General features: G+C 38.8%; 5 protein-coding genes and 2 long non-coding RNA genes across 8 annotated transcripts in view; 3 read left to right on the top strand and 4 right to left on the bottom strand.

Moving 5' to 3' along the window:
* Positions 1–3,505: 3,505 nt before the first annotated feature.
* Positions 3,506–5,904, bottom strand: LOC138190670 (uncharacterized). The gene is made up of 3 exons (XR_011176699.1): positions 5,616–5,904; positions 4,326–5,468; positions 3,506–4,233 (listed from the first exon to the last, which is right to left on the bottom strand). It is a non-coding gene; the product is annotated as an uncharacterized lncRNA (long non-coding RNA).
* An 81-nt stretch (positions 5,905–5,985) lies between these two features.
* On the bottom strand, positions 5,986–9,940 carry LOC124214469 (uncharacterized). Its single transcript, XM_046616745.1, has 5 exons — positions 9,781–9,940; positions 8,388–8,555; positions 7,968–8,153; positions 7,254–7,878; positions 5,986–6,600 (listed from the first exon to the last, which is right to left on the bottom strand). The coding sequence occupies exons 1-4, from the start codon at positions 9,824–9,826 to the stop codon at positions 7,313–7,315; spliced, it is 966 nt and encodes a 321-aa protein (XP_046472701.1). The 5' UTR covers positions 9,827–9,940; the 3' UTR covers positions 5,986–6,600; positions 7,254–7,312.
* Positions 9,941–10,987: 1,047 nt separating this feature from the next.
* LOC124214957 (putative uncharacterized protein DDB_G0291608) lies at positions 10,988–13,828 on the top strand. 2 transcript variants are annotated; one of them, XM_069134078.1, is made up of 5 exons: positions 10,988–11,204; positions 11,594–11,746; positions 11,831–12,286; positions 12,400–12,587; positions 13,403–13,828. In XM_069134078.1, exons 1-5 carry the CDS (start codon positions 11,105–11,107, stop codon positions 13,448–13,450), a joined length of 945 nt encoding a protein of 314 aa, XP_068990179.1. In that variant the 5' UTR covers positions 10,988–11,104; the 3' UTR covers positions 13,451–13,828. The 2 variants fall into 2 exon arrangements, with proteins under 2 accessions (XP_068990179.1, XP_046473710.1); XM_046617754.2 differs by having other exon boundaries at positions 11,594–12,286.
* On the bottom strand, positions 13,821–15,427 carry mRpL4 (mitochondrial ribosomal protein L4). The gene is made up of 3 exons (XM_046617757.2): positions 14,671–15,427; positions 14,170–14,578; positions 13,821–14,053 (listed from the first exon to the last, which is right to left on the bottom strand). Exons 1-3 carry the CDS (start codon positions 14,977–14,979, stop codon positions 13,908–13,910), a joined length of 864 nt encoding a protein of 287 aa, XP_046473713.1. The 5' UTR covers positions 14,980–15,427; the 3' UTR covers positions 13,821–13,907.
* Positions 15,206–17,104, top strand: LOC124214960 (DNA replication complex GINS protein PSF1). The gene is made up of 4 exons (XM_046617758.2): positions 15,206–15,636; positions 15,726–15,790; positions 16,217–16,517; positions 16,813–17,104. The coding sequence occupies exons 1-4, from the start codon at positions 15,565–15,567 to the stop codon at positions 16,954–16,956; spliced, it is 582 nt and encodes a 193-aa protein (XP_046473714.1). The 5' UTR covers positions 15,206–15,564; the 3' UTR covers positions 16,957–17,104.
* A 127-nt stretch (positions 17,105–17,231) lies between these two features.
* On the bottom strand, positions 17,232–22,185 carry LOC124214962 (uncharacterized). The gene is made up of 3 exons (XR_006882241.2): positions 22,055–22,185; positions 21,217–21,329; positions 17,232–18,695 (listed from the first exon to the last, which is right to left on the bottom strand). It is a non-coding gene; the product is annotated as an uncharacterized lncRNA (long non-coding RNA).
* LOC124214956 (NF-kappa-B inhibitor cactus-like) overlaps positions 18,579–25,077 on the top strand; it is a 30,835-nt gene continuing 24,336 nt past the window's right edge. The window contains exon 1 of the mRNA XM_046617751.2: positions 18,579–18,909. Coding sequence (XP_046473707.1) covers positions 18,852–18,909 — 58 coding nt within the window. The 5' untranslated portion in view covers positions 18,579–18,851. The remainder of the gene's footprint in view (positions 18,910–25,077) is intronic.

Here is a 25,077-nt window from a genome sequence, read left to right as displayed (position 1 = left end):
ACCCAGAGCTTAAGTCCAACATCCGGCACCCTTTTCTTCAAGTTATTGAAGCAGCAGGCCCTGAATTGTCGGGTTCCACAACTGTTGACACACTCGCGACCGCATTGGTCGCAGGAAAGTGTCTCTCCGAATGTCCACAACGCGCAAGCTGCAACGATATAAAAACCAAAAAATAATTTTCCACGATAGGATGTCCGAGAATCGCATGATGGATCGCAACTTTGAGAAATGGAGAAAACAAAGACTTGCAATTAAAGGTAAGTCGGAATTGATCAATTTTTTTCAGGCAATTGAAAAGTATACGGCAAAATTGAAAGTCGAGGTTCGGCTTTTACGAAAATAATTTTTACTCGCTTGTATCAGAATTCCATCGGATAACTCTTTGCTGATCTTACGAGAAACGAACCGAGGATAAGTTTTTCACAAGCGCGATTGCTTGGAGTGAACAGGCGACGCGTTGCATTTATGTATGGGGACGAACGTTCTTTGACGTTGTTAATGAATGTCAATCAAGTAATCACAACTTTTCACCGAGCTTTCACCGATACCTGGCTATGTAGCTGTGAGCTTTACCTGCCTTCGGTAGTCTTATCATCTCGCAAAGTCGTAAGAAATCGTTGGGAACAACATTTTTTAATATGCCGCGCGTCGACGCTGCTTCGTTAATTCACGCCCTTTGTCGATATTTTTTAACTACAAATTTCATAATTGATGTAAATTTTTTAATGATATTTTCAGGATTTACAGCGATAGATTAGATAAAATTTTCATCTTTCCCGGTTTCGTCGGTACAGAGTGACCACATACCAGGAAAAACCAGGGTGTTTGAAAGGGATCGTGGAAAATTTGGAGATGTAAGGGAATTTTTAATTCTGTTATGGAATAAACTGAAAATATCAGTTTTATATCATGGGAATTAGAAATAATGTTTTGAGGTAACAAGTTTACTCGTTTTTGTCGAGAAAACAAATTGGCTTAAACTGACTTTTTTGTACATTATATATTTCTTCGATTCGAATTGAATTGGAATCGCGTATAGAGTTAATAAGCTGAACGATTTAGGTTTTAGTAACTTAATAGAACTGAGAAAATGTCGGGGAACATTAGGTTTTAGGTCCTGGGAAACCTGGAAATGTCATGAAATTTTGTTCCCAAAAATTTATGGCCATCCTGCGGTAGCTTTAGAATAACGTTTATGGTAATCATACGAAAATAACGCAATTGAGCAATGAGCCGGTAAATAAACTCGGCAAAGATCAATAATAAGAAGTTTTATCTTGCGTATAGTATAATTATTTGTACTCCAACAAATTTCTGAAACATCAAACTTTGCTGCAGCAATGAAAAACGTATAAATATATGTTACAGTTACTCAGGCCGCCTTAGATACTTGAATATTCGGCCGTTTACCGAAATAATTTGATTGGGAATAAATAAACAAGTAAATGAAGTGGAACAGAAAACTGTAACGTCACGTGCCACAGAAGAAATTATATACAATTTTTAGATGTATGGCCAGCTGTGTGCGTACCGAAGTATTAATAACGTAAGTGAGGGTGCAAAAAAAAATGTTGAAAAGGGATCTTAAACTGAAATAAATTGCGAGTCTTTTAAAATGATTATTCTGGTGAAAGTTTCCGAACAAGAAATTAACGTGTCACAAATAGGAATGCTAATGGGATAAAATGTTGAATCATCTCTTGTTAACTTCTTTTGCTATTTTTTATACCTAATTCGTATTTACGGTGATTTGGCGTTTGGAGAAAAAGTTTAAAGATTTTCCTGCTTTGGTGGAATAAACAAATTTCATAAATTTTGCATGAAAAATTTAAAATTCCTGTGATAATTTTTATCCAATTTTACTTTACGATTGAATTTTAAAAAGAATTTCTTAATCCGTTTCTCTTTCCAAGATCTTGCAAAACAATTTTTTTTTTCTTCACGTCATGTATAACAAAGTTGATTCATTATGATGGAAATCGAATATTAAAAGCTAGTTATATCTATTATTTTTAGATAAAACGAGCAAATAGTTCTTTCTTTTATTGCTGCAGGTATTATTAACAACTTTATCCTTCAAACAATGATTGATTAAAATCCACCAGTCACGGACAAATTGTTCGTATTGCAATACGAACAAGTAGATGTTGGCTAAATTATTCCATTATTTTTTTCGCGAAGATAATGAGAATTTGATTGTCTGTAAGTTCGATTTCTCCGGATCCGAGTTGGCCGCAGAGATAATTTGTAAATTGTCCATACATTAACGCTAATGGACCGCGTATCCGTGATCGGAGTTTTTTCTTTCTTCCAATAAAACTACGTATGTTCGATTAATAACGTAAGTGTATATTTTTAAATCTTACCAGCAAGCAGGAGGATCACGCACGCGTGACGACCCATCTTTTTGGTTTCTGCAGGTTTCGCGGGTATCGCTGATCGGTTGAAAAGTCGATTGCACGTCGTAGACACTGAAACATACACCAAAAAATACCCATTCGTCAAGTTTTTAACGACCAAGGAATTTGAATTCCAAGCATAATTGACCAGTTTTGACGGTAATGTAATCCTGATTCGCCATTGTAACCGCATCATTTGACGTTAATGACCTTGTTAGTTGGCCGTCCGTAGATGCGTGGGTGTAGCAGTTTATTCTAATCTATTTTGTCGGTTCAAATCAATCGTTTGTAATCGAAAAGGCAATACTGATTCTGGAAAATGTGCGCAAATCACAGAATCTATGCAGCTAATTCGACTCATAATAGCTTCCGAAAATTTCATGAAATCATCACTGGGAGCCAGATCAGTAAAATTTTTCATGAGATTGAAGAAAATCCGCTGCCAATGGGAATACCGACAATCCACGACGGGGTACGCGGATATTTTTTTATTCACTGATTCGCTTCGTCCAATTGTAATTTCGAACTCTTTGATCCAACGTTAACAAGCTACGCATCACGTGTTTTCTACAACACGATCGATCAAATCTGTTTTAATGCGTTTTATGTAACGTGTTGGGTACAAAGAAAAAAAAAAATAAATAAAAAGGCAAAGATAAATATAAACTCCGAGAAATCGGCAGGATGTGATAACAGAGATGTGAATAAAAATTCTCAAAAATAATTTCAAAATCCCGCCGCATTGAACGATAAAATTTGGTAATGCAATTCATCTTGTTATACGATGATTAATCCTATAATGAGGAGGTACGAGTTATGCCGGGGAGACTTGACACCGTTACCGATCGTCAGAGACCAAAAAAAGGTTGTAGAAATTTTATATTAGAAAAATTGACACTATATATAATAATCCGTAGACTTATCGTTTATACGAATCTCAAAGAATTTCGCTAACAGAGTAAAAAAAAAATCGTTAATTCATCGATGATTTGATTCTTCTTTCAGTTTAAATCCGAGATCGAAATTATACGTCTTTAAAACTGACAAATGATTCTTCGCAGATTCTCACAGTCACCCAAAATATGATGTGTAAACTTACCTGCGTTCAGTCCTGCGAGTGCTCGGGTGCGAATGACAATCCACGGGGCTGCTTATCGCCTGTTGCTCTTCTTTCTGGTAACAACCCCCACCAGCTCGTTGGCCCCGAGCTCTCTCACCCCCGTTGATGCCGATGATGGAAAAGCATCCCTCGACCCCCCCCCCCCCCCCCCCCCGCACCGGCATCCTTTAATTCCAATATATATTTACAATCTTCCTGATCAGCATGCACGAGCATCGCCATCGTGGCTATATGACGATGTGCCGCCGTCTTCGTAGCATATCTTAGAGAAAAGGGTAATCGAAACTTGCTCTGATAACTTACACAAGGTTACATGAGCATGAACATATCTGACAACTTGTAAGAAGACTGATTAAATTTCTCGCTGGCATTGTTTGCCCTGTTTGGAAATCATAATTTCACACTCTTGCCACCTTTTGTTGCAAAGAGATCTTAAATAAACGATTCTTGTGCAATGATTTCAGCATTTTTATTCATAATTTTCTCTTCAAAGAGGTGGGAATTAAAGCGGCTTGAGTAAAATTCGATTGAACCGTGTCGTAAACGATCGTTACGTCGAATTCCATTAGTCGGGTATTAGAATCGATAAAGAAAGACAAAATAACAATTACAAACCATAAAGCGTTGCTGTTCTCCGGTCCGTTTATCATTATGAGTCCCATAAATTAATAAATTCAAATCCCCAGAAATTAATCCTCCGTTGATACCGTCCGCCTACGTAATACATACATAAAAATCCGTTCACAGACTGTATGGTGCAAATTAATGTGCAGATGCGGTGTAATTTAAAGAAATCGATTACCGACCAGTAATGGTTCGATCGGTTTTTAATCACTTGCAGCATTTCCTGGTCGTATTCCGGGTCCGTTATCACTCGCATCCGGTAAAACGGAGGGTTTCTATCAAACTCGGGTACAATCATCGTATCGCCGTTCTTCTTACGATTAGAAAAAAGCCTCTAACGAATCTCTGCAGGAAAATCCCAGCGTTGGGTAAAACTGATTGTGAGTGCGGTTACCCGGTGAAACCGCTTATCTTCAATCGGGAATTTTTTTATATAAATTTAATCTTTTTCGGGGCTTTCCCCGTGTTTTTTTTTATATAATCGCAATTACCTTTATCAACTTCTGGGTAAAGTGTATCAATGTAATTTGAATTAATGAACGGAAATTACGCGGCACTGGTATTTCTTTTCAAGGTTATTCGCTGCAGATGTGATTAACGAAGTGAGCTCAGAGTTGCATTTGTACACTTTCAGAATAATCAGAATTGTCAAAAAACAAAATACGAATAAAAATCTCATCGAAAATTACGATGAGGTGATATTTCTCAAGTACCTTAATCGTTCTTGCTTCATGTGTAAATAAAACGAATGACCTATGGCTAAATGAATGTCGAAACCGGTAAATACAATGTTTTTTTACCATTCAATTAAGTGATGAAAGGTCACGGTTTTAATTTTATTGCATAGAGGTGACTGATGATTTTTGAATAACTATGTTATATACCTCAAGACCTTCGTGACCAATTTTTCACGCATCGTTCAATCATTCGTGTACCACTAAATTACGGTCGCAGTCTCGATTCCATGAATTAGCAAACTTTTTTCGCAGTTACTTGAGGAAAAATAAGACGAGCAGTCCGAATCGAAAGCTAGAATCAGTTAAAAGAAAACCCGTTTAAAATGTCTTCAGCAATATTATTTCCGCCAATGACGGTTAGAGTGAATGAAAAATATTTCTTCTATGCGATAGAAATTAGTCTGAGCATATATTTGATCTCTGTTCTAAGTGCGTGTCAGTATTGCGCTAGCAAATATAATTCCAGGAGGTCAAATCAGACCATTTGACAATCAAATTTATGAAACTCTGATTCAAAAGGCGTGATCGTCAATTCTCCGAGCATCCGATGTAAGTCCACCCTCGAAACCTCAAGCAGCTTGGCTCGCCCTGAAATTGAGAAATCGTACGTACGATGCGAGTGATTATTTAGCCAATGCATGACGATTATTTAACTATTTAAATTACACCTACGTTATAGTTTGGCTACAATCGTATGCGGAGCAATCACTTCAGATGTGTACAAAGCGTACTTACTCGTCAGGGGTTTTACCCGTGACCTGAATATCGGGCATGTGAAACCGAAAAGCGGGAGAGACCAGAACTTATGAGCATCGATGTGCGTTCGCACGTGTGACACGCGTAGGTCAGAGAGTCGACGAGTGTTTGAACACTGCAGGATAATGTAATGTGAAAAAAGTAAGATTGTACCGGGCTGACCCGGATTCCGAGGTTTTCCCCTCCGTTGTATACCCTTCGCGTCGACGATGCTCACTGGAACGAATGCACCGTTCACACCTCGACGAACCCTGAAAGCCAACCGACAGAGGATTCCGGTATCATCGCGTTCGCGTAATATCCGCGTGGGATTCGTCTCCACGTGAAGAAGAAAGGTGCGAAAAATATCTTGTGATCTGGAGAGCTCTTTATTAGGTGTAGTTCCCGGAAAGATTAATATCGACGAGTCACGCCGTATTAAGTCAGAATTTTTTATAGACACAATTTTACCGGTGAACATATGAAGTAAATACCCGGATGAAGGGGAACGGGAGTTTTTGTTGAAACTTTTGTATTTACGAATCGCAATGACATGGCAGCTGAAAGTTGTAGTCGGTAAGATAACTGTACCAGTTATTGACACGTTTAGACCCAATTATCGACCCTCTTATTTTTTCAAAATTATTAATTTATGGCACAAATTGTAATTTTATCGATTACTAAAGCCGGTTGCTAGATGATTAGACGCTACAAATTTATTATTTGGTAAATTTTAGAACTAAGATTGAAACAGATGCAACCAAAAGGAGGGCAATAATTGGGACAGGGACGGTAACTGGTACAACTTACCTCATACAACGTCGATCTTTTTTCTGACAATTTTAGACAGGTTGCAATGATGTATTACTCAATTTATTATACTATACGACTAGAAATAATGCTAGGAGCGTTACGGCGATGCACGGATTTCCTGATTTCGGCGAATCGTTCTTCTGGTATGCTGCTTCTTTCCGGAGTAACTCGTCTGAAACGTTAAGAAAGTGGGTAAACCCATGTCAAATTCCCAGATAGCTCATGTCTCAAAACTACGAATCCTCTGAATTGGTGAATTCAAAAAATACCATTCCGTGATCGAGACTGGGCGCGAAGCTACAGTGCTGAAAAAGTGGAACATGCGTTGAAAGGTAGAACCAGATCACGGTGTTTGATAGCTACAATTATACAGAAGGTGATTATTCAAGTCTAGACGGATATTCATTGAATCGAACACAAACACTGCGTTTATTCGTTTTTTTGCACATCCACGCTTGGATCTTGTTGCAAATTATAGTCCGTGCGATTATATCCAATGACGTAATACGATATTCCTATTAGTTGGATTATTCACATTGCTTTTAAAAAGTGGGTAATACGCGCTGCGGACATCAGTATGTAGAGTGAGTAAAAGATCAAGGTAAATACTGTGACTAAAGTGCGATTTTTCGTCTGGCCTCAATTAAGTAGAATACCTATTTACTGTTACAGTAGTTACAAATATGAGGAACAACATGTAAAAATGAAAGAGAAATTTTTGTACTACCGATACTTGAGAAGTGGAAACATATACAAATCGTGACCTTCCAAGGAAGGATCGGAGAGCAAGATTTCTCAGCAAGGTAAAGAAAAATCTGGTAATACCTATGGACGTGTAGGGTGGTAAAATTCAACGTGGAGCAAAATACTGCGTGAACCAAAAACTAGGTCGAGGGTTTCAGTGCATCTGTAGGAGTGCTGACAGCGATCCGTGCGGTTGGTTCCGAGGGGTTCGTCGATGGCGTGGTGGGACCAGCGTGCTCTGACGTCCGGGGCGAGGAAGAGACGAAAGTGGAGGAAGCAGGAGCGGTGGACGTTGCGGAGTGGATGGTAGCTGAGGTCAAGGTTGAAGGAGGTCTCGAGGTGGGCGCCAACGAAGAAGAGGAAGAACTGGGAGTCGTGGAGGCGGCAATGGAAGTAGAAGTGGAACGATGCGAACGAGGGTAGTAGACGACGCTTTCCCGTCGGCGATAGTCCGTCATCGGGATGTTGAAGTCGCACTCGACGAGCGCCGGTTCCGTGGGCTTCGGTACCACGGCGTCGTACCTGATGAGGAACCCGTCCTTCTTGTAGTTTTCGATGCCGTTCCAGACCATGCGACCTTCGACCGAGGCTCCGTCGATCCGGAAGTCGAAAGAGGGTCTCGGCCATGCTCCTTGAACAGTGCAGGTCAGCCGGGTGTGAGTGGCGTTCAACTCCGGTGTGTGGATGGTGACGTTGGTCTCCGGGGCTGCGGAACGTAAAAGCAAACGATCGTCACTGGCATTCATTTACTTCTAATGTATCACGACATCGCGTATCCACGGTCAATTATTATACCGTAAACGATCATCCGCGCCGTTTTCATCTCTTCTTCCTGATACGTGCTCACGCTGCATGTGTAGTTTCCTCCCATCTCGATCGTCACTTCCTTTAGTCTGATTATCGAGTGCGTTCGAGGACGACCCAGGAGCTCCTCGGGGTATTCAGCCCGTCCAGTTATCACGCCGATGTCCTGCGGAGGCACTAGAAGAAGAACAACGAATTATTCCGCATCGCGATACCGAGGATAGCCTGCACGGACCACACCATCATCCTTTTCATCTTTCAGATTCCCACGGGTATAAATTACTGTTACCGTCAATGGATCTTAGGTTGAAATTGAAGAGCCTACTCAATCAACTTTCGTGACTCCACTACTCCACTACTTTCAATGGACGTACGTGCTGTGAATAGGTACATTGTGGGGTATACACTCACTCGGTGGAATCCACTGATAAATGAGCTCGTCTTCGTCGTGGAACCACTTAACAACGAGACCGTTTTCATCCTCTTTGACCTCGTATACGCAGGACAGAGTTACCGGCCCCGTTCCATTCCGGACCACGTTGGGTACATTGAGTTCTTTTATCCGGGCTCCGTAGATCCCTGAAACGTCAAACGATGTGAACCGGTACCCATTGAGGAGGAGCTACTACATTAGGTACTCGACATTCATCTTGGAACCCCGAATAGTTCAATTAGAGGCAATTCTGTAACCGAATTACACCGGTTCGTTTAGTCGAAGCTTCTGAAACCGCTTCAGAGATCTTCAAGGTTGGAATATCAACGGGTCAAGGCGGCGATCAATCAATTTAGAACCTGCCGAGCTACGACATATGCTAAAAGCTTCCTGTTGTGATCCAGATGACTGGATCGACGAAGCGGCAGAAGCGGCAGAAGCGTAATTCAATGCCCCATTGATCACGACGTGTCGTTTAATCCGTCATATTTATAATGCGTTGAGACTTCATCCAAGCGTGTAAAATTTAATGGTTACTGACGGCGTAAGCTCGTTTCACGGCGACCTCTGTTAACTTAAAAAATGATGGAATTACCAAGTTCTTTTTCGGTTGTTGATTAATTTCGACGAGTTGAAAATACTAGTTTACACCCAAACTGGCTATCAATAAATAGCCGCAAGCGATATTTTATTTCAGAAAATATGCTCCGCTACGTACAGCCACATTCAGGATCATGCCTATGCGATAGATTCGAGTTGAGATTTTAAAGCATACGGACCTGTTAACATGTTTATCACAACGCGTTACCTAACTGTTATGCCATTGTTAAGTACTGGAAATACAACCGATAGTAACATGGTGACGTAAATTTTACGTGATTGTAACGTTGAATTGAGTAGAAAACTACAAGCAACGAGACAGCTGCTGGCTACTAACCAGCTACGTAAGGCGTCATATTAGGTTTGCTAAATGTCATCTTACACGGTTATGTAACTTCACTTGCTGGGGCGTATAAAGTTTTATAAATAAAGATTTCAGCTAATGTTCCGATAATATGGCAGTGCGAAAAGTAGAATCGAATGGACAAAAAGTCACAGTAAATCCACGTCAACTAAACACATTGGCTTCCACATCGATTTATTCGGTGTCTATAATAAGAAGCGACATGCATAAGGCACCTAGATAAAATCGTAGGTAATTTCTCACCGGCGAACAGCGCATAGAAATGGTTGCAATTCAAATTTCATGCGGTATTGACCTGCATATAAAGCAACTTTATCATGATATGTGTGAGAAATCTTTTGTCTCTTACTTCTTTGTCGCGTGGTATATTCTATGTGTTCGTTGCTTTGGTAAGTTTTTTCACAAACCTGAGAGCGTAGTGACCAGGGTAAGGAAAATAACGGAGGACGACATCCCTCGCAGAGGTAGACACGCTGACTGATCTGCGAACTCTTGAGTAGGTTACGCGGGTCGTTGGTTAGCTGGGTTATATTTGTTAGTCAGTCGGGGTCCACTCTGGTATCGCACAAGAGATTCTGCGCACCCTCGAGCAATCTGTCAATTATTAATTTATTACTTCCCCCTCCGATCTTTAAATTATGTCAATTTCTGCCATTATTATTGCATTGACAGGGCACGATTATAACAATTGGTCCGATCATTCTCGAATCAATGGGAATAAACTAATCGTAAGATGACGTATTTTGACCGTGTTTTAAATGGAACGCACGCAATTCATGTACGCGTCGGTGTTTTGATGGGTAACGTTCAAACTATGGTCACCCTACTCATCGCACAGCTATACCTATAATATGCACGTACGGCTGTTTCATTCACGCAGCCAACTATCAGATGACGACCGATCGCTGAAATTAGACATGCAAACGTACGTTCATTGAATGTTTGAATTAAAAAAAAAACTGTCCGTAGTTGCCTGATATCCATCAGAACTTTCATTCTTTTCCTATTTAGTTACCGCATTATTAAAAAAAATTTTTCCGCTTTTGTTCTCACTAACGATTTCAACGGTTTCGTTTATGCGATCCTGTTTTCGATGAGTGCAGCGGAAGTTGAATTTTGAAAATATTCTCAAATCTACGGATTGGACATCTTTACGTAATTCTATACAGTTACATTTATTCAGTAGTATTGAATTGCTGATAAAATAGTAATTAAAAGCGTTTTAAACGGGATGAAAGTACACAAGGAACAATTAAGTTACTGTCTGAAATTTCATCACGATGTTATCAGAATTCATCCCGGGACACATCGATATGTAAAACTACATATTTTTGCGTAGAACCCTAATCTCAAAACAAATCGTGCAATGATACTAGACAATTTATGAATCCAGTAGTCATTCAAGTCGAATCATTAAATCAAAACTGTGACGAACTCAGCAGCAGTCGGATAAAATACGTAAATATTCGAAGTCGAAAGAAAATGGTCGTTCGAATCCTTGTTCGAATGAAATTTAAATTAGAATTTGTACTTGTACTGCGCATGTCATCTGCGCAGGTTTCAATATGGCGGGTCATTCGGCCAATCGCAGCGCTCGAATTTAGCGAATACCAGTCGTGGCGAAGAGCCGAAGCGTGATACTCGCGGTCTTTGAAAGATACTTCTCGTCACGTGCTCGCGATGTAGTCTATTATTTACCTCAGATTTTGATTATAACTTATCGCTGGAACAATGGCAGACAAGAAAGACGATCCTCGGGAAGTATTGTCCCTCTTAAATTCTCTCGGATTTGTCGGAATAACAGCACAGCAACTGAAGGCATTCATGAAAGGTGAAGAATTCATAACCGTTATTTCTCTACACGTAAACACACCTGTAACGTACAATTCAAACGATGCTTTGAATAGTCTAAAGCTTGAAAATGCCAGAATTTACCCCATTCGCAATTTTTTCGTCATTAAAACCTCATTTTGGTAGATTTCTTATGCTAAAATCCTTGGGAGAGGTTAGATTTTGAAACAGTTCTAAAATCACGTACTTTTCTCGTAATTCGATAAATATTTGGAATAGTTCTACACAACTGCCTGCACAAGTCTCAGAGATTCTTGGAAATGTCTAATACCAACGATTATGCTTCAATCTGCTGCATCCCCGTGATCCATTTTTGCTTTTTATACCTTCAAATCTAGAAAATCTAATGTAATTTTATATCTTACGCAGACTTGAAAATGCATAGAAAAATAAGAGAGAGGGAGCGACAGCAGTGGAAAGAGGATACGAAGAAGAAAATCCTTTTACGGCAGCAGCAGCTGTACAGAGAAGTACTGCGCGAGCATAAAACTGAGACAGGGTGTTTAAACAGCCGGACAGAAAGTACAATATCGTCAGAATCTTCAACGTTTCATGATGACTCATCTTGCAAATTAGTAACAGTGAAAATCCGTTGTTTTCCCAAAGACAAGGAGGACGAAATAGCAAAGGAAAATCACCACAACTACGTTATACCGGCAAAGAAAACTGGCTCAGCTAAAACGCACACCTCTTGGGCTGAGGAGTTTCGACAAAATAGCCTCAATTCAGACAACGGATACAATACCAGCTCCTCGAGTTTGATCAATGAATCTCATCGTCACTTCGATCGGTTGAATAATATTAGCCAAAATCACAGTGCCGGCGCGTCCACAGACAGTACAAAGTATATATCGTTGGAGAAATCGAGGAGCAGAGCCACCAGATCTGAACAAAATTTGAAACAAACAAATCTCGCCCCTGCCAAATCATCCACAGGACAAAAGGCTTCAAGTTCTCGCAGTGCTCCAGTTATCTCTGAAAATTGCAAACGCAGTCAAACTACCGAAGTTCATGCCAATCCACCGCCATCGAGAAGCTCCATTCAATCAAGACCAAAATCATGTGAGGAGCGAATTATTTCACCTCGATCAAAAAGTTAAATTGCATTGGTAGAATTTTGGATAATTCTTATTTCGCTGTATCTTGATCATAATTTAGATTTTTTTTTTATCCAGTTATAAGGCCCTGGAGACTTCAGCCAGAGTCCCATAGATCCTGCACGAATACAAAGTCTGATCCAGTCGCGCTGTATCAAAAGTACAAAGAAGAATGGAAGCAGCTTGCTCTGCCTGGAGAGGAGAATCATGCTGGAGTCAGGTGGGCGGTAAGGGAAAAAATGCTTGGACTGGATCCAAATCCACGGGTAAGTAACTCCTAATTTGTTTGCCCTTACTCCTTTTTTCTAAGTCTTTTTTAGTACAGAATCATGAGTGAATTGAGGTAAAATATCCATGGTGTTCATTTAATATTTCTGCATTACTTGGATTTCAGCAAAATAACATGATGTGCAAAATAAGTGCAAATTTTAGAGATAATTGGTACGATTCTCTGAATATTTTGGATTGTAAGGAACGTAAGATATACCGAAGAAAGGAAAGAAAAATTAAGAAACAATTTTTAAACGATTGTGTCAGGCATAATGCAAATCTGAGTTCTGACTTGGATAGAAGACAGAATTCTTTGAAAAGTGTTTCTGAATCAGTTTTAGCACGCTCAACAAATTTCAAATTGCCATGTAATTTCAATACTACTCATAGCTCGCAATCAATTCTCACTTTATCCGATGCCTTTAAAAGACATCGACTACATGGTATAAAAATTGAAGAAAAATACAGAACTGAATCTTTGTCATGTCGCGTATTCTGCAGTGATAAATCCAATTCTAAATTTAAGGAAGTTTATTCACAAGAGACCAGTGCAAAGCAAACACTTAGAAGGCTCATTGGCAACATCTTAGGAAAAGATATAAACCTATACGCTGAGAATTATAAGTATATGAAGAAATGCTGCTGTGTTTCCCAACCCAGATTTTCACAATCATAATTTCGTCTTAAAAATAAACGAAACATTTTTTCGAACCTTGTACAAGATTTGTAATGCGTGTACACGGAATTTGTGTAATAAAACATTTTGCAATTTCGTAACAATCGTGTAATGAAAATTATCGTTTTTTTTCAGCCGATATTGAAAAAAAGCTGCAGCACGTCGGCAATAAAAAAGAGATGATTAATTACCATGATTCTTTGTTATAATTAAACGCGTTAATCATTATTAATAATTATATGAATTTGGACATAAACACACTCGTTATTGTAAAAATGATGATATCGTGTATTATACTAAATAATTATTCAACTATATTGCAACGATTTTATTAAACTGATGAATATGTGATGCCTGTCGAAAGAACGAAATCCTTAACGGAAAGAATGTCATTATTTTGGAAAAGATATTTTAATCAATTTATAAATATGTAAAACGTAGATGTAAGTTTAGCCTTAAACAAAGTGATGATTAATTCAGAATTGTGATTGTAACCACACAGATCTATTTAGTAAAAAAAAAAGGCGACAAAATAAAAATGAACTGTGTCATGTAATTTTTCTCAGACAACAACTGCCTCCTTTATTCTCTAAGAAATAATTTTATACACAATTTAAACACTAATTATTTTTAAATAGCCTCACTGTTGATTGAGTCGGAACTTCTTTGTCACCTCCCGATCATTCATTCTGTTCAACTGCAGGAGTATTTTGCTCTCTATCTCTCGAGCAGCATTTTCTGTGAGAACTAACGTGTCGTGCTTCAGCATACTGTAAACGTTCAAGCCTGGAAAAGAAGAAATAACAGAAGACCGAACTTTTGTGCACATAATATGGATATCTGTAAGCGATGTCTCGCGCTTCAAAGGGACATGGATTAAACTATCTAAAGGAAATTTTTACCATAGACTGGCATGAGATTAAAATGCTTGATCTCATCAGTCGCCAGGGTGATGTTCTTCGGCATAATGTCTGGTACGTCCACGAATAATACGGACGGTCCCCAATTTCTTTGGTAAACCAGATCCTCAATGTACCCAGGCTCTGTCGTTGGAATTTCTAAATCATTCACAATGTGCAGATCGTCCTGGCCGAACTTTACTGTCAATGCCGAAGTGAGGCCTAAGACTCTGGTGTAGAAGGGGAGCATGTAAAAATGCGTTGTTGGTGACCGTGGGCCATGGGCAACGCCGCCACCACGCCATAAGGGGGAACGTATACTCCCGTGTCGAGCGCGACCCAAGCCTTTTTGTTGCCAGGGCTTTCGCCCGCCTCCCCTTACCTCAGCTCTCGTCTTCGTGTGAGCGTAACACTAAAATCCGAGTAAAAAAAATTTAGTTCATATTCAAAGGGTAGCGTGAATATAAGAAAAGACATTGCTTTGAAAGCAGTAATTCAACTTACGACAAATTTGTACATCCTCTGCCATCTCACGTTTTGGTGTAAAATATCAATGCGAGGATGAGCCCCGAACACTTCTGGATGCAGCATCATCAGACCGAGCTTCTTTTCCTCAATCGTGTCCAAATTTTCTAGCCATACTTGCTTCGGCTTTTCGTAAAATCGCCCCTGCTGTATCGCCTCGCTTATCGAAATAATTGGCTCCGTTTCTATTGCATCGTTGTTTTCAGTCACCAGAGAACTGAACCTCGCGATTCGACCCACCGAACATCCCTCAAGTTTTGTTAAAATGCTTCGTAAGAGGAACGACATTTTTGGTACTTTAACCTAACCTAACCGCATTCACCAAACACGAAACGTAACCTCAAATTATCGAAAAATAGCCTAACATAACGTAACTTTAAACGGTCTAAACAGATGTTTCTGGGTGAGATCGTGCTGTCTGTAACATGCAAAATACAGAAATCGACAAAGTGTTGCCAAATTCACTTTCCCATTTACAAACGAGAAATATAAAAACGGAAATGATAATCCGCCGATCGAAGGATACTGAACGCAAACTTCACCCAACTTTGAGCACTTGCACGCCGAAAACCTATCACAAAAATTTACCCCGAGATATCCGTCTTTATATTCTTCAGTCAACGGTATAGTACAGTATAGGCTGCATGTCTTTTACGTTAATTTTCTGGGACAATTCAACACTAAATGTAATTTCATTGGCCTGATCTAACAGAATAGGCCAACGAAACCACTTAATATCGTACAACTCAAAATTGACGCAAAAGCAAACTGACTGTACCGGCTGATGTGACGTACAGGTTGTAAACAAATGACTGCGTACGCGTAGCAAATAGAAAATTGCATTTTATTAATGAACAAGTATTCGCTTGTACTATGTTCGGAGAAAAAGCATTGGAGCTCATAAAGGAACTCGAACGTTCCGCTGAGGGCATCCCGCCGTTTAACGTGAGTAACAGGTCTTGAGTTCCGTAAAAATCATGTAAACATTGGTTCAGGTTATGAAAATACGCGCTATACATTTGCTTGTATTCTAGGATGACGGTATCCGGCAGGTTTTAGAAGAAATGCGAATTCTTTGTCAAGCTAATTTCGATGATATGTTGGTATTTGTTTTATTTACTTCGCCGATAATATACGTCATTTCTGTTATTATTAATCATTTTTATTACCGTCATGGTCAGGATGTTCAATCATGAGAAATTTTCACAGCAACTTAATAGTGTTCCTGGAAATAACGTCAGGGTTTATTCAAAACTTAGTCATCGACTACAGAAAGATCGTCCTAATTTGGCATGAGTCGCTAAATCATAAATTAAATTCTGCAAATTTTATCCATTATGAAAACCTTATTCCGAAGTGATTACTACTGAAACTTTTGCTTAAAAAATCTGAAATTGGTTTGGAAATCATAATTAGTCTGAAAGTAAACTGAACACTTACTCAGCTGTGCAGTAATTCTTAATAGTTTGGAATGCCTGTACATTTATTAGCAGGAAAAACTACTAACCACTATTATTTGTCGCAGAGAAAATCCAACAACGGATCCACCAAACTATTCTTCCGTGCGAGTTCGTCACATGGCAATAAGCAGGAACAAGAGATGCATTTTGGCATATCTGTACAACAGGCTGCAGAAAATAAGGCAGATGCGGTGGGAATTTGGCAGTATTTTACCACCTGAAATAAAATCCTTGCTTTCCGAACCAGAAGTACAGTGGTTCACATCATACAGCAAAGCTTTAGCTACTTATATGAGATCCATTGGCGATAATTACGGGCTGAATTTAGCCACTGACGTTACACCTCCAAAGTCGCTTTACATTGAGGTAACAGAGTTTTGAATTTTAAATCCTTTGTGTACACAAAAGTAAATTGCGTAAACCTGTGTTGAACTGGAGATGGATAATCAATTAATTGGGGAGATAATTGATGATAACCGCTAAGTCTTTTCTGACATTCTGCAATTACGATGTTCTAGATAATCCTTGGGAGTTTTATTTATTCAAGGTTATCGTAGCATAGAACTTTCAGAGTCACAGTCATGACTTGCCAAATATTGTGCAAGACCATTGTTGGTTGTTTTCTCTTCCTATCGTCAAGGTGACTTTTGCGGAATTGCAGGTACGATGTTTAGTTGATTATGGAAAATTGGATCTGGAGGATGGGGAGGTGATATTCCTAAAGAAAAATAGCCAGTACTTATTGCCACGCGCTGAGTGTGAAGGTCTGGTGAGGCAAGGTGTATTGCAGCACGTGACTTCGTGAATTTCCGAATTGCCTCACATTCGCCAGAAACCTAAATTATACAATCTTTCGCAAGAGTTTGATTTTATTTTTTATACTTATTCCAACGTGAATAAATCGCTTGGAGCTGTAATTTATAAAGTTTAAGTAAATGTTCTTTCATTCCGTATGATGATGGTTTATAAAAATCTTCTGTCTCCCGTGATAGCAAATTCATCCTTGTAAGTCTCCATGTATATATCTATAAGTACCAGAGGACTTATAGTAATAATACGATGATAAATATTCTCATGAGCTTTTAAAATTAAGTTTTTATATTTTGTACACTCATTATTTACATCGCATTATCACGTCGAATTTTTTACCCGATTTTCAGTGCAACTATGTACAGAATATTCTTAGGAAAACAATACACGAATATAAATTATTCATTACGCGCTTGTAATCTGTGTTGAAGGCGACAGATTTAATCTTGAACATTCATTCACGAACCGGACAAATTGTAGTTGCCCAAAACGAATATTTACGATTCTCGTGGTTCCTATTTCTCGAACAGGCCTTGAGATAGGTTTCAATAAATCTTCAATTACGCTGCGCCTTATTTATCGCTGTGGCCATTACTCTGTCCGTCGGAAGCTGTGCAAAGCGATTGTATATAAGAAGAAACAAAATCGAAATATATACCCGACCTTGAATTTTGAAACGTCTTGCGAGAGCCGTAAAATGCACTTTAGATCGACTCACAGACTGCGTCGAACTGCACGGATAAATCCGTATCCGATCGCATTTCGCACGGGAAAGGAAATTCGCTTGAAAAACTGTCAGGTATTAAAGTAAGTCATGCATATATACATATACAGAGTGAATTGCTAACAACCGAATAGTTTAGTGCGCATGCGCTGAAATTCGAGAGCACGAGCAATTGTTTTGTCAGGGTGACCAACATTTTTCAGGTTATATCGTGAGTTACATACATAAGGGTGATCTATCATCTAAATTTATAAATGTTGGTCGCCCTGACAAAACAACTGCTCTTGCTCTTGAATTTTAGCGCATGCGCATTAAAACGTCTAGTAGTTAGCAGTTCACTCTGTATGCAATACATTTTCCGATTACGATTCAATTATTCAAATTCTGTCAAAATTTATTTACCCTATATTCGTTACTCTTCGCCTAAATATCTCGATTCGCAGCTGTTCGATTTATGCAACCGATTCTCTTTCTCCGTCTAAAATACGTCGTAACTCGAGGAAATATACAGAAATTCGCTGGGCGACTGGATAGTGACAAAGGGAGAAAAGGAGGTAGGCAGGTAAGAAAGAGACTTTGACTGCAGCGCAGGCTCGAAAGTGCATCGACCAGGCTGCATTAAATTTGAAAAGGGCCCCTTCCGGCGGGGGTGCGAAAGACTGGAGGGTCCCCTTACCGGGGGTACGGTCTCTTGGTATTTCCCAGCCAACTGAAGCCACAGCAGGAATTTCCTACCCGGTAAATTCTTCCCACCGTTGTTCGAACGGTTCGTCGGCTTTAGAGTGATGCCGGGGCTACGTGGTCGCCCAATAGGTGCGTACATAGCGGGCACAAGGAAATGGCATATGTGCTGCAGACCAGTAAAGAATGGAGTCGAATAGCTCGGGGAAGGTCCAGTCGCTGTCGCATTCGTTGGCGAGACAGCAGGGAAGCGTTTCTTTCCGCAGCCTTCGTCGCTGACAATTCTCATATTTCGCTGGTGCAGCGAATCTTTACGAATACGCCCGGTCCTGTAACATATCGTGAATAATTAAATCAATTTTACGGAAAAAAGTGACTCGATCCGATTTAATTTTTCAAACTACACCGTTTACCGATACACGTGTCTTTTCAAAACAACTTCTGCGTATAACCACGTGCAATATGGTTGTTGATAGTTGTGTGAAATGCCAGATTCAATTCTGAAATCTACAGGAGGACTCAAAATTCACAGTGTTTCAGTTGGTGAGAATCTTTCTGTCTATGATTGTACTTTTTTATTACAATGTATTATATGTATGTGTATGAGGGTACGTCAATTGGTTTACATTTCAATTCTGTGAAATTAATATGCTATGAAACAGTTCATTGTTGCAGTGGTAACCGCAAAGATTACAAAAATTTTTATCATTCTTTTATCACATGGCTTTAAGATACGATACACAAATATATTTGCTGGTTCTACTTCCTTAATTTCTCGTTGTCATAACGGCGACAATGAAAAGATTTTTTTTCTGTTAATACGCGCTTATCTGTACTACTGGCCTTTTGTCTCAAAAAATAAAAGCAATTTGTCTATATGGAACAAGAATGAATGTATGCGTGTAAGTTTTGATCCAGAGTCATTATTTTAAGCTGTATGTAGGTATCAGTTAGTGTAGCTCGTTTAAAAAATTTTTTTCAAGGTGCTACTCAAAACCTTTATAATAAATATTGAAAAAAAAACTGTCGCAAAATCTGGAGGAGGTTTAGAGTTTAGGTTTAGAGTTCAAAGCAACTGCAAAATGGGATCTTATGATTTGGGGACTCGCCAAGTATGATAAGATCATCGATATAATACATATTTTACGATTTTCTAAATCTTGAAAGATATTTTTCAACACGCCATTTTATTACCTCTCTGAACTCTGCTGTAGCTTATGACTTGTATAATGACTGTAAAAAACATAGAAATAAACGATGAGAGATAATTTCAAATGGAAAACCAGCAATGGTTATTTACCGCACGGGGACTTTCAACTAATCTGCCAATTGTAAAAAATTTCGCAGACTTTATCGAGAAGACATTAAAGATAAATCAAAACAATTAATATCATAATATAACGCGCGAAGTTATTCGATTTTTTTCTGAGCGAAGTGGTAAACTTTGAGGAAAAAACTGCAGCTCTTTAAACGCTGTTGTTTGATTATTGTATTGCTTCACGAATAATAAAATTCGCGATAAAGCGTAAATATGTGCAGATCGAGGAATACGTTACGCGGAAAAACCCCGGGCTTATCAAATAATCCAAAAATTCCCCGACACCAAAGAACATGCAGACCTTTCCAGTTCAATTGACACGCGTGCTTAAGCTGTCAATTAGAATTTCGAATGTAAGCTGGGAAAAACGAGACGCGAACGTCGGTAATTTCACGATGAAACCACGCGGGGCATATGGCGCCATAAATTAAGCACTTGTTCTTAATTTTTGTGGGGCAGGAGGGGGGGGGGGGGGGCAAAATTTGAGAGCAATTAAGTTCCTTGACCCCAATTGTGCTTATATTACTATCACTTATTGTACTTTAAATAATCAGATGACACTTGTTTGTTACATGTAACGCTAATGTAAGACTGTAAATCAGAAAGTGCAATTCGGTTTGACTGATTCGGTGCTTATAACTTTGAGCGAGGTTACAGTTGTGATAAAATTTTTAACGACAGAACAATTTCGGCTGTCATTGACTCGTTGTTTCCGCCAATGATCAAGTCTCGAGTGTATATTATACCAGCGAATTAGCACCTGACAGATCCGATTGGGACTTCGAAGGTGAATATGATTTCATAATGGCCGTTTTCTTCACTTCCTCATCCGATAATTTGTCTGATTTTTATTGACCGTCGCAAGATATTTATGTACGTTCGTGTTTATAACAAGTTTATTCACAATATCGTTAAAACAAGTCAAACACTAAATCGTATATTATTCTACGTTTGAAATTTGCTCAATATACTTGGCGATATAAAGTTACAATATTTTTTGTACGCAGGAAGAAAGGACTTTTTCCTCTTCTTATTCGCGTAGTTTTTCAAACAACGAAGCATTTCTTTTTTCGTCAGTATTGTTAGTGGTTTTTAAGAAGTGAAAGAAATGTTTGTACAAGTAATTCCTTTCACAATATAAATCTGAGTTAACAAGACAGAGGAAATGAAACAGCGCTGAAATTGTACAGCGAATAAAGGAAAAAGTAGATCAGGGAGCTATTTCTGTTTCTCAGAATCATGATCTTTTTTGTACAATCTTAAAAAAATCCTCGAACGAAAAGAAGTTATGCAAGTTTTTGTGCTAATTTAAAACGAAAGCTTGCAGTTGATTCCGATTCGGACGTACGGAAGTTTATTGTGTAATAAGCTCATAAGCCTCAACAACATTTTTCCGTTATCAAGCCAGCGTAATATTCAGGAGCTGTATCCGAATGTATGGATCGCGTTCCTCATTATCGCTACTATTCCCCTAACCGTAGGCAGTAGAGAACGTAGTGTTTCAAAATTTAAACTGATAAAAACTTACTTACGATCAACGATTGCACAATCAAGGCTCATTAACTCAGCAACGCTTTCCATCGTAAACGAAATTGCGAAAAAATTCGATTTTGCGGATTTGCTTTTGGTATCTGCTGACGAAAATCTGTGGAAAATGAAATTTCGTTAAATTCTCTTTGTCATCAAAAGCTGTAGTTCAACCTTCGTTCTCATAGCAAAAAAATAATTTGAAAGTTACAAGCAAAAAAAAAAAGTATAAAAAAAGGAGCTACAAAAACTTTCTAAATCTAAGTCGTTAGCTCTGGGTAAAGCTGACGAAAAGTCTTAGAAATTTTCACATGGGTTTGTTGATTTATGTCCGCTTTAATGGATCGAGCAGAAAGCTGATAATTTGTCCTTTTGGAAAGGGGTGCCATATAATCTTGGCCCGAGGCGCAAGTTGTGCTAAAACTGGCACTTAATGGCGCTGATTCTGCAGGTCAAAAATCCCGACCCTCGACAATCAGTAATAAAAATCTCACGTTGCGAGGTTATTGTTAATGATGCATTTAACGACTCGTGTGTAGAAGTCCACACTGCATATCGAGAAAAATTACATCACGCGATGAGCAATAAAATTTTTGAGGCGTTGCTAGTGAAGCTTTAGATATGTATTTAAACTAGGAACGGAGGTCGTTTATAAATGGCTTTAGCCTCGTTCTAAGGATGGGCGTGTAAACAATACAGACACTTAAAGCCTGGAAAAATTTCGACGTTTATCTCAGGCGCGTTTTTACTGAACGATAATCGACTCCTCAAAACTTTGTCACGTTTCTCCGCCAGACGTGGACGGTCGTCTCCAGATGTTTGTCGAAACCCAGAGATAAGTACCTTATTTCATTCATGCACCGTTGCACCAATAAACTTGCTCAGGTTTTCCCCAGATATAATATATAGCTTTGGCGTGTGAAAACGTAGAACACACAGTTCGCAACATGCCTTAGGAAGGAGCCAACTGCAGGTCTGTACCCACGCATCGTGGGGCCGAAGGTTCAGAAATGAACCGTTCGATCTGCACAGATGCATATTTATTCGATGACACGTATCGCCATCATACCTAAAATCCATTCCACGATGCATGTAATATTTAAAACTAAAACGTTACCTGGGAGTAACGTTAAAATTTCCATTACCACATTCATCTTAAAATCGTTTCGCATTCTAGCTTTGTTCAAAATTTTTCTACGTTTTTTTGTTTTTTTTTTTGTTTTGTTACTACCTGCGTGCATAAATTCCTGCATTAGCATATTATACGTAGCACTTAAAAGCATTTTCCATGCGCGATTGATCAAATAACTGACAAGACCTTCAAGACTGTAGTGAGTGATACGTTACCTTGGATACAATAATAAAAATCACAATAATCCATGCTGCGCATGCGAACAATCGGATTGTTCGATGTATGTTGTGTTCACAAGGCGATAACGTAATACGTGCAAAGTTGAAGATACGATTATCATCGGAAGCGTATTAGATTTCAGGAAACGAAACATCAGAGGAAAAACCGCAAAAGTATCGGCTTGGTAGTGACAATGTGAGACTCGAGATGATGCATTACATAGATCACAGCAGACATAAATATATAATTCATCGACACATTTATTAGGAGATTAAGGAGATGTACAGACCGCTTCGTGTTTAATTGCAAATAACAATTAAAGAAACTTCAGTTTCGAATTTAAATCACTTTTGTTCAAACATAATGATTAATCGCAGGTCAGGAGAATTTTTTATTTTTTAATTTTTGAGTTTATATTTAAATAAATTTCGACTGTCTACATAGAAAAATAACAATAATATTCATTTATTGCTTATAAAGTTTGTATTTGTCTTTTTTATGTTGATAAATAAGTTTCGAAATTTTTTATCATAGCTATAAATTTTTGCTTCTATCATTTTTATCGTATAAGTATAAGTACAAGTAGTTATTTATATCACTGAATTTTTCCTGTAACTGGGAGTCATTAAATTTTCACTGATTCAAGTTCAGAGAGTATGAAACATGGGTAAACTTCGTTTTCGGAATTTCATATTTCTAGCAATTCTAGCAACTCGGGGGGAAAAGAGTCTTCACTTTTCAAGAAGATTAATCGACAGACCTTGGACGTTGAATAAAGATCACATCTTACTTGAAGAAAAGTTTTTGTTTCGCGTGACGGCAAAAAAAAAAAAAAAAAAAAAACCAAAAAAACCCGTTGCACGAATATGAACAATTATTCTGTAATGTAATACTCATATAGGTTGTATTGAATTTGTCGGAATTGGAATGAAGGTTTTATAAACGATCAGGATTGCAGTATTCAAATAATCCCCATCATTTATAAGACCGCCATTCTACTTCCAACAAATTCCGACACCTTTGTTCCGCCTCCGTAAACTTCCGACGGCTTCGTTTCACCTTGGCATAGTCGTTGTACCTTGAATTATTCCATCCTCCCATCTTCTCCACGCACCCTTGAGACTATCGTAAACCCCTCGTTCGGTAGCCGTTCCTCCAGTCGTCGAACACACGACCCTCGGCCCATGTGTATAGCAGTTAGCTGACCGGGTGAAACACCCTAGTTTGGTTCGGGGCTCGGCAAAACCATTCGTGCCTGACATAATGCACACTAGACTGGTTTATGAGTGAGACGTTCGGCGGGGAAGGTCAAATTTTGTTAAGTTTTAAAGCCGTTAGGCTTCTTTTAGCGACGTTTCGGTTGGGCCGAGCCAGCCATCATCAGGGTTAAAAGACATTCCTAAGCGTTCAGATCTTCGTCGTACGGCTACCAGCGAGGAAGCAGATAGATTTAGAAAAATTGAGTACTTTTTTTCAATGACACTTGTTCAATAGTTGTAGGAACAGGAAATAAAACGCCTGTTATCACTCTAGCCCTTAATAATAATATTTAGTGGTTCGTGAACGCAATGTTTCATTTTATTAACTTGAGAATATAATTTTAGTTATTTCTGAATTTTTCAGTTTAGTAACGAGGCAATGTCCATAAATATTCGATACATATTTTTCCAGGGAATTCAATGGTATACAAAAGGGTGTCGTATGATTTTTAAAAAAAGTAAACTCTTTAAAAAGTTATTCAAGGTTAAAGTTGAAATCATGCAATGATTCACTTTTTTCGAGATTAACGGCGAAAATACTAGACTTACCGCAAAATGTTGTGGCTTTTCTTTGTAAAGCATTTCAATCGCTATAATATTATGCTATTCGATTAATGTTCAACTTAAGCCAATTCATTTTGTAATTATTACAAGTACTATGTTATATACGTAATTCCGCCATAAAGGCACTTTTTTTTAGCAAAAAATAGTCGATTTTCTTTAACCACTCTAATGTACACATGCACCTGCGGTTGACTCAAGAAACCCGCAATTAACACCGCTGACAAGTCAAAAGTATTTCATGGAAAGAGCGTGTCTCTCAAAATTTCACTACCACTCATCGATTCGCGAAGAATTTAAGTGACTATATGTAATCCGTGGAAGGAATACCGGAACCTCGACGCTGATTTTCTCCGAAGCCGAAACGATCGGTAAGGCCCGAAGGAATAATTGAATACTTGTACAGACTGACCGACGCGATTTCCCAATTGCGTTTACTATTCGATTCACGCTTATCGAGCAAATGTAAGCGGGGGTGAAATTCGATTTAATCAAGGTCGACATCGCCCTGAGAATCGGAGGAAAGCCATGCTTCGTTACGCCAAACTGCATATGTCGCATAATTGACGCACTTGTGCACCGTTCTAATTACAGATGACGAGTAACAACGGAGAAATAAAGGTTACACAAACTTGCGGACGCGTACGTGAATTCAAATCACGTACATACAGGGTGGCGAGTCACCGGGTGAATCG

This window comes from Neodiprion pinetum, chromosome 3, assembly GCF_021155775.2.
Source record: "Neodiprion pinetum isolate iyNeoPine1 chromosome 3, iyNeoPine1.2, whole genome shotgun sequence".
NCBI classification, from domain to species: Eukaryota; Metazoa; Arthropoda; class Insecta; order Hymenoptera; family Diprionidae; genus Neodiprion; species Neodiprion pinetum.
The sequence above is the reverse complement of the archived record's forward strand: the minus strand, read 5'-3'. Positions and strand labels throughout refer to the sequence as shown.

Excerpts from the sequence above, each read along its gene's own strand:
- LOC124214469 (XM_046616745.1), bottom strand. The coding sequence starts at position 9,826 with ATGTCGTCCTCCGTTATTTTCCTTACCCTGGTCACTACGCTCTCAG. Across the intron at positions 8,154-8,387 it reads TTATCAGTGGATTCCACCGA|TGCCTCCGCAGGACATCGGC; the intron begins GTGAGTGTATAC and ends TTCTTCTTCTAG. Across the intron at positions 7,879-7,967 it reads GGCGCGGATGATCGTTTACG|CCCCGGAGACCAACGTCACC; the intron begins GTATAATAATTG and ends TACGTTCCGCAG.
- LOC124214957 (XM_046617754.2), top strand. The coding sequence starts at position 11,105 with ATGGCAGACAAGAAAGACGATCCTCGGGAAGTATTGTCCCTCTTAAAT. Across the intron at positions 12,287-12,399 it reads TCAATCAAGACCAAAATCAT|TTATAAGGCCCTGGAGACTT; the intron begins GTGAGGAGCGAA and ends TTTTTTATCCAG. Across the intron at positions 12,588-13,402 it reads GACTGGATCCAAATCCACGG|CCGATATTGAAAAAAAGCTG; the intron begins GTAAGTAACTCC and ends GTTTTTTTTCAG.
- mRpL4 (XM_046617757.2), bottom strand. The coding sequence starts at position 14,979 with ATGTCGTTCCTCTTACGAAGCATTTTAACAAAACTTGAGGGATGTTCG. Across the intron at positions 14,579-14,670 it reads AGAGGATGTACAAATTTGTC|TGTTACGCTCACACGAAGAC; the intron begins GTAAGTTGAATT and ends CTCGGATTTTAG. Across the intron at positions 14,054-14,169 it reads TAATCTCATGCCAGTCTATG|GCTTGAACGTTTACAGTATG; the intron begins GTAAAAATTTCC and ends CTTCTTTTCCAG.
- LOC124214960 (XM_046617758.2), top strand. The coding sequence starts at position 15,565 with ATGTTCGGAGAAAAAGCATTGGAGCTCATAAAGGAACTCGAACGTTCC. Across the intron at positions 15,637-15,725 it reads AGGGCATCCCGCCGTTTAAC|GATGACGGTATCCGGCAGGT; the intron begins GTGAGTAACAGG and ends CTTGTATTCTAG. Across the intron at positions 16,518-16,812 it reads CAAAGTCGCTTTACATTGAG|GTACGATGTTTAGTTGATTA; the intron begins GTAACAGAGTTT and ends GCGGAATTGCAG.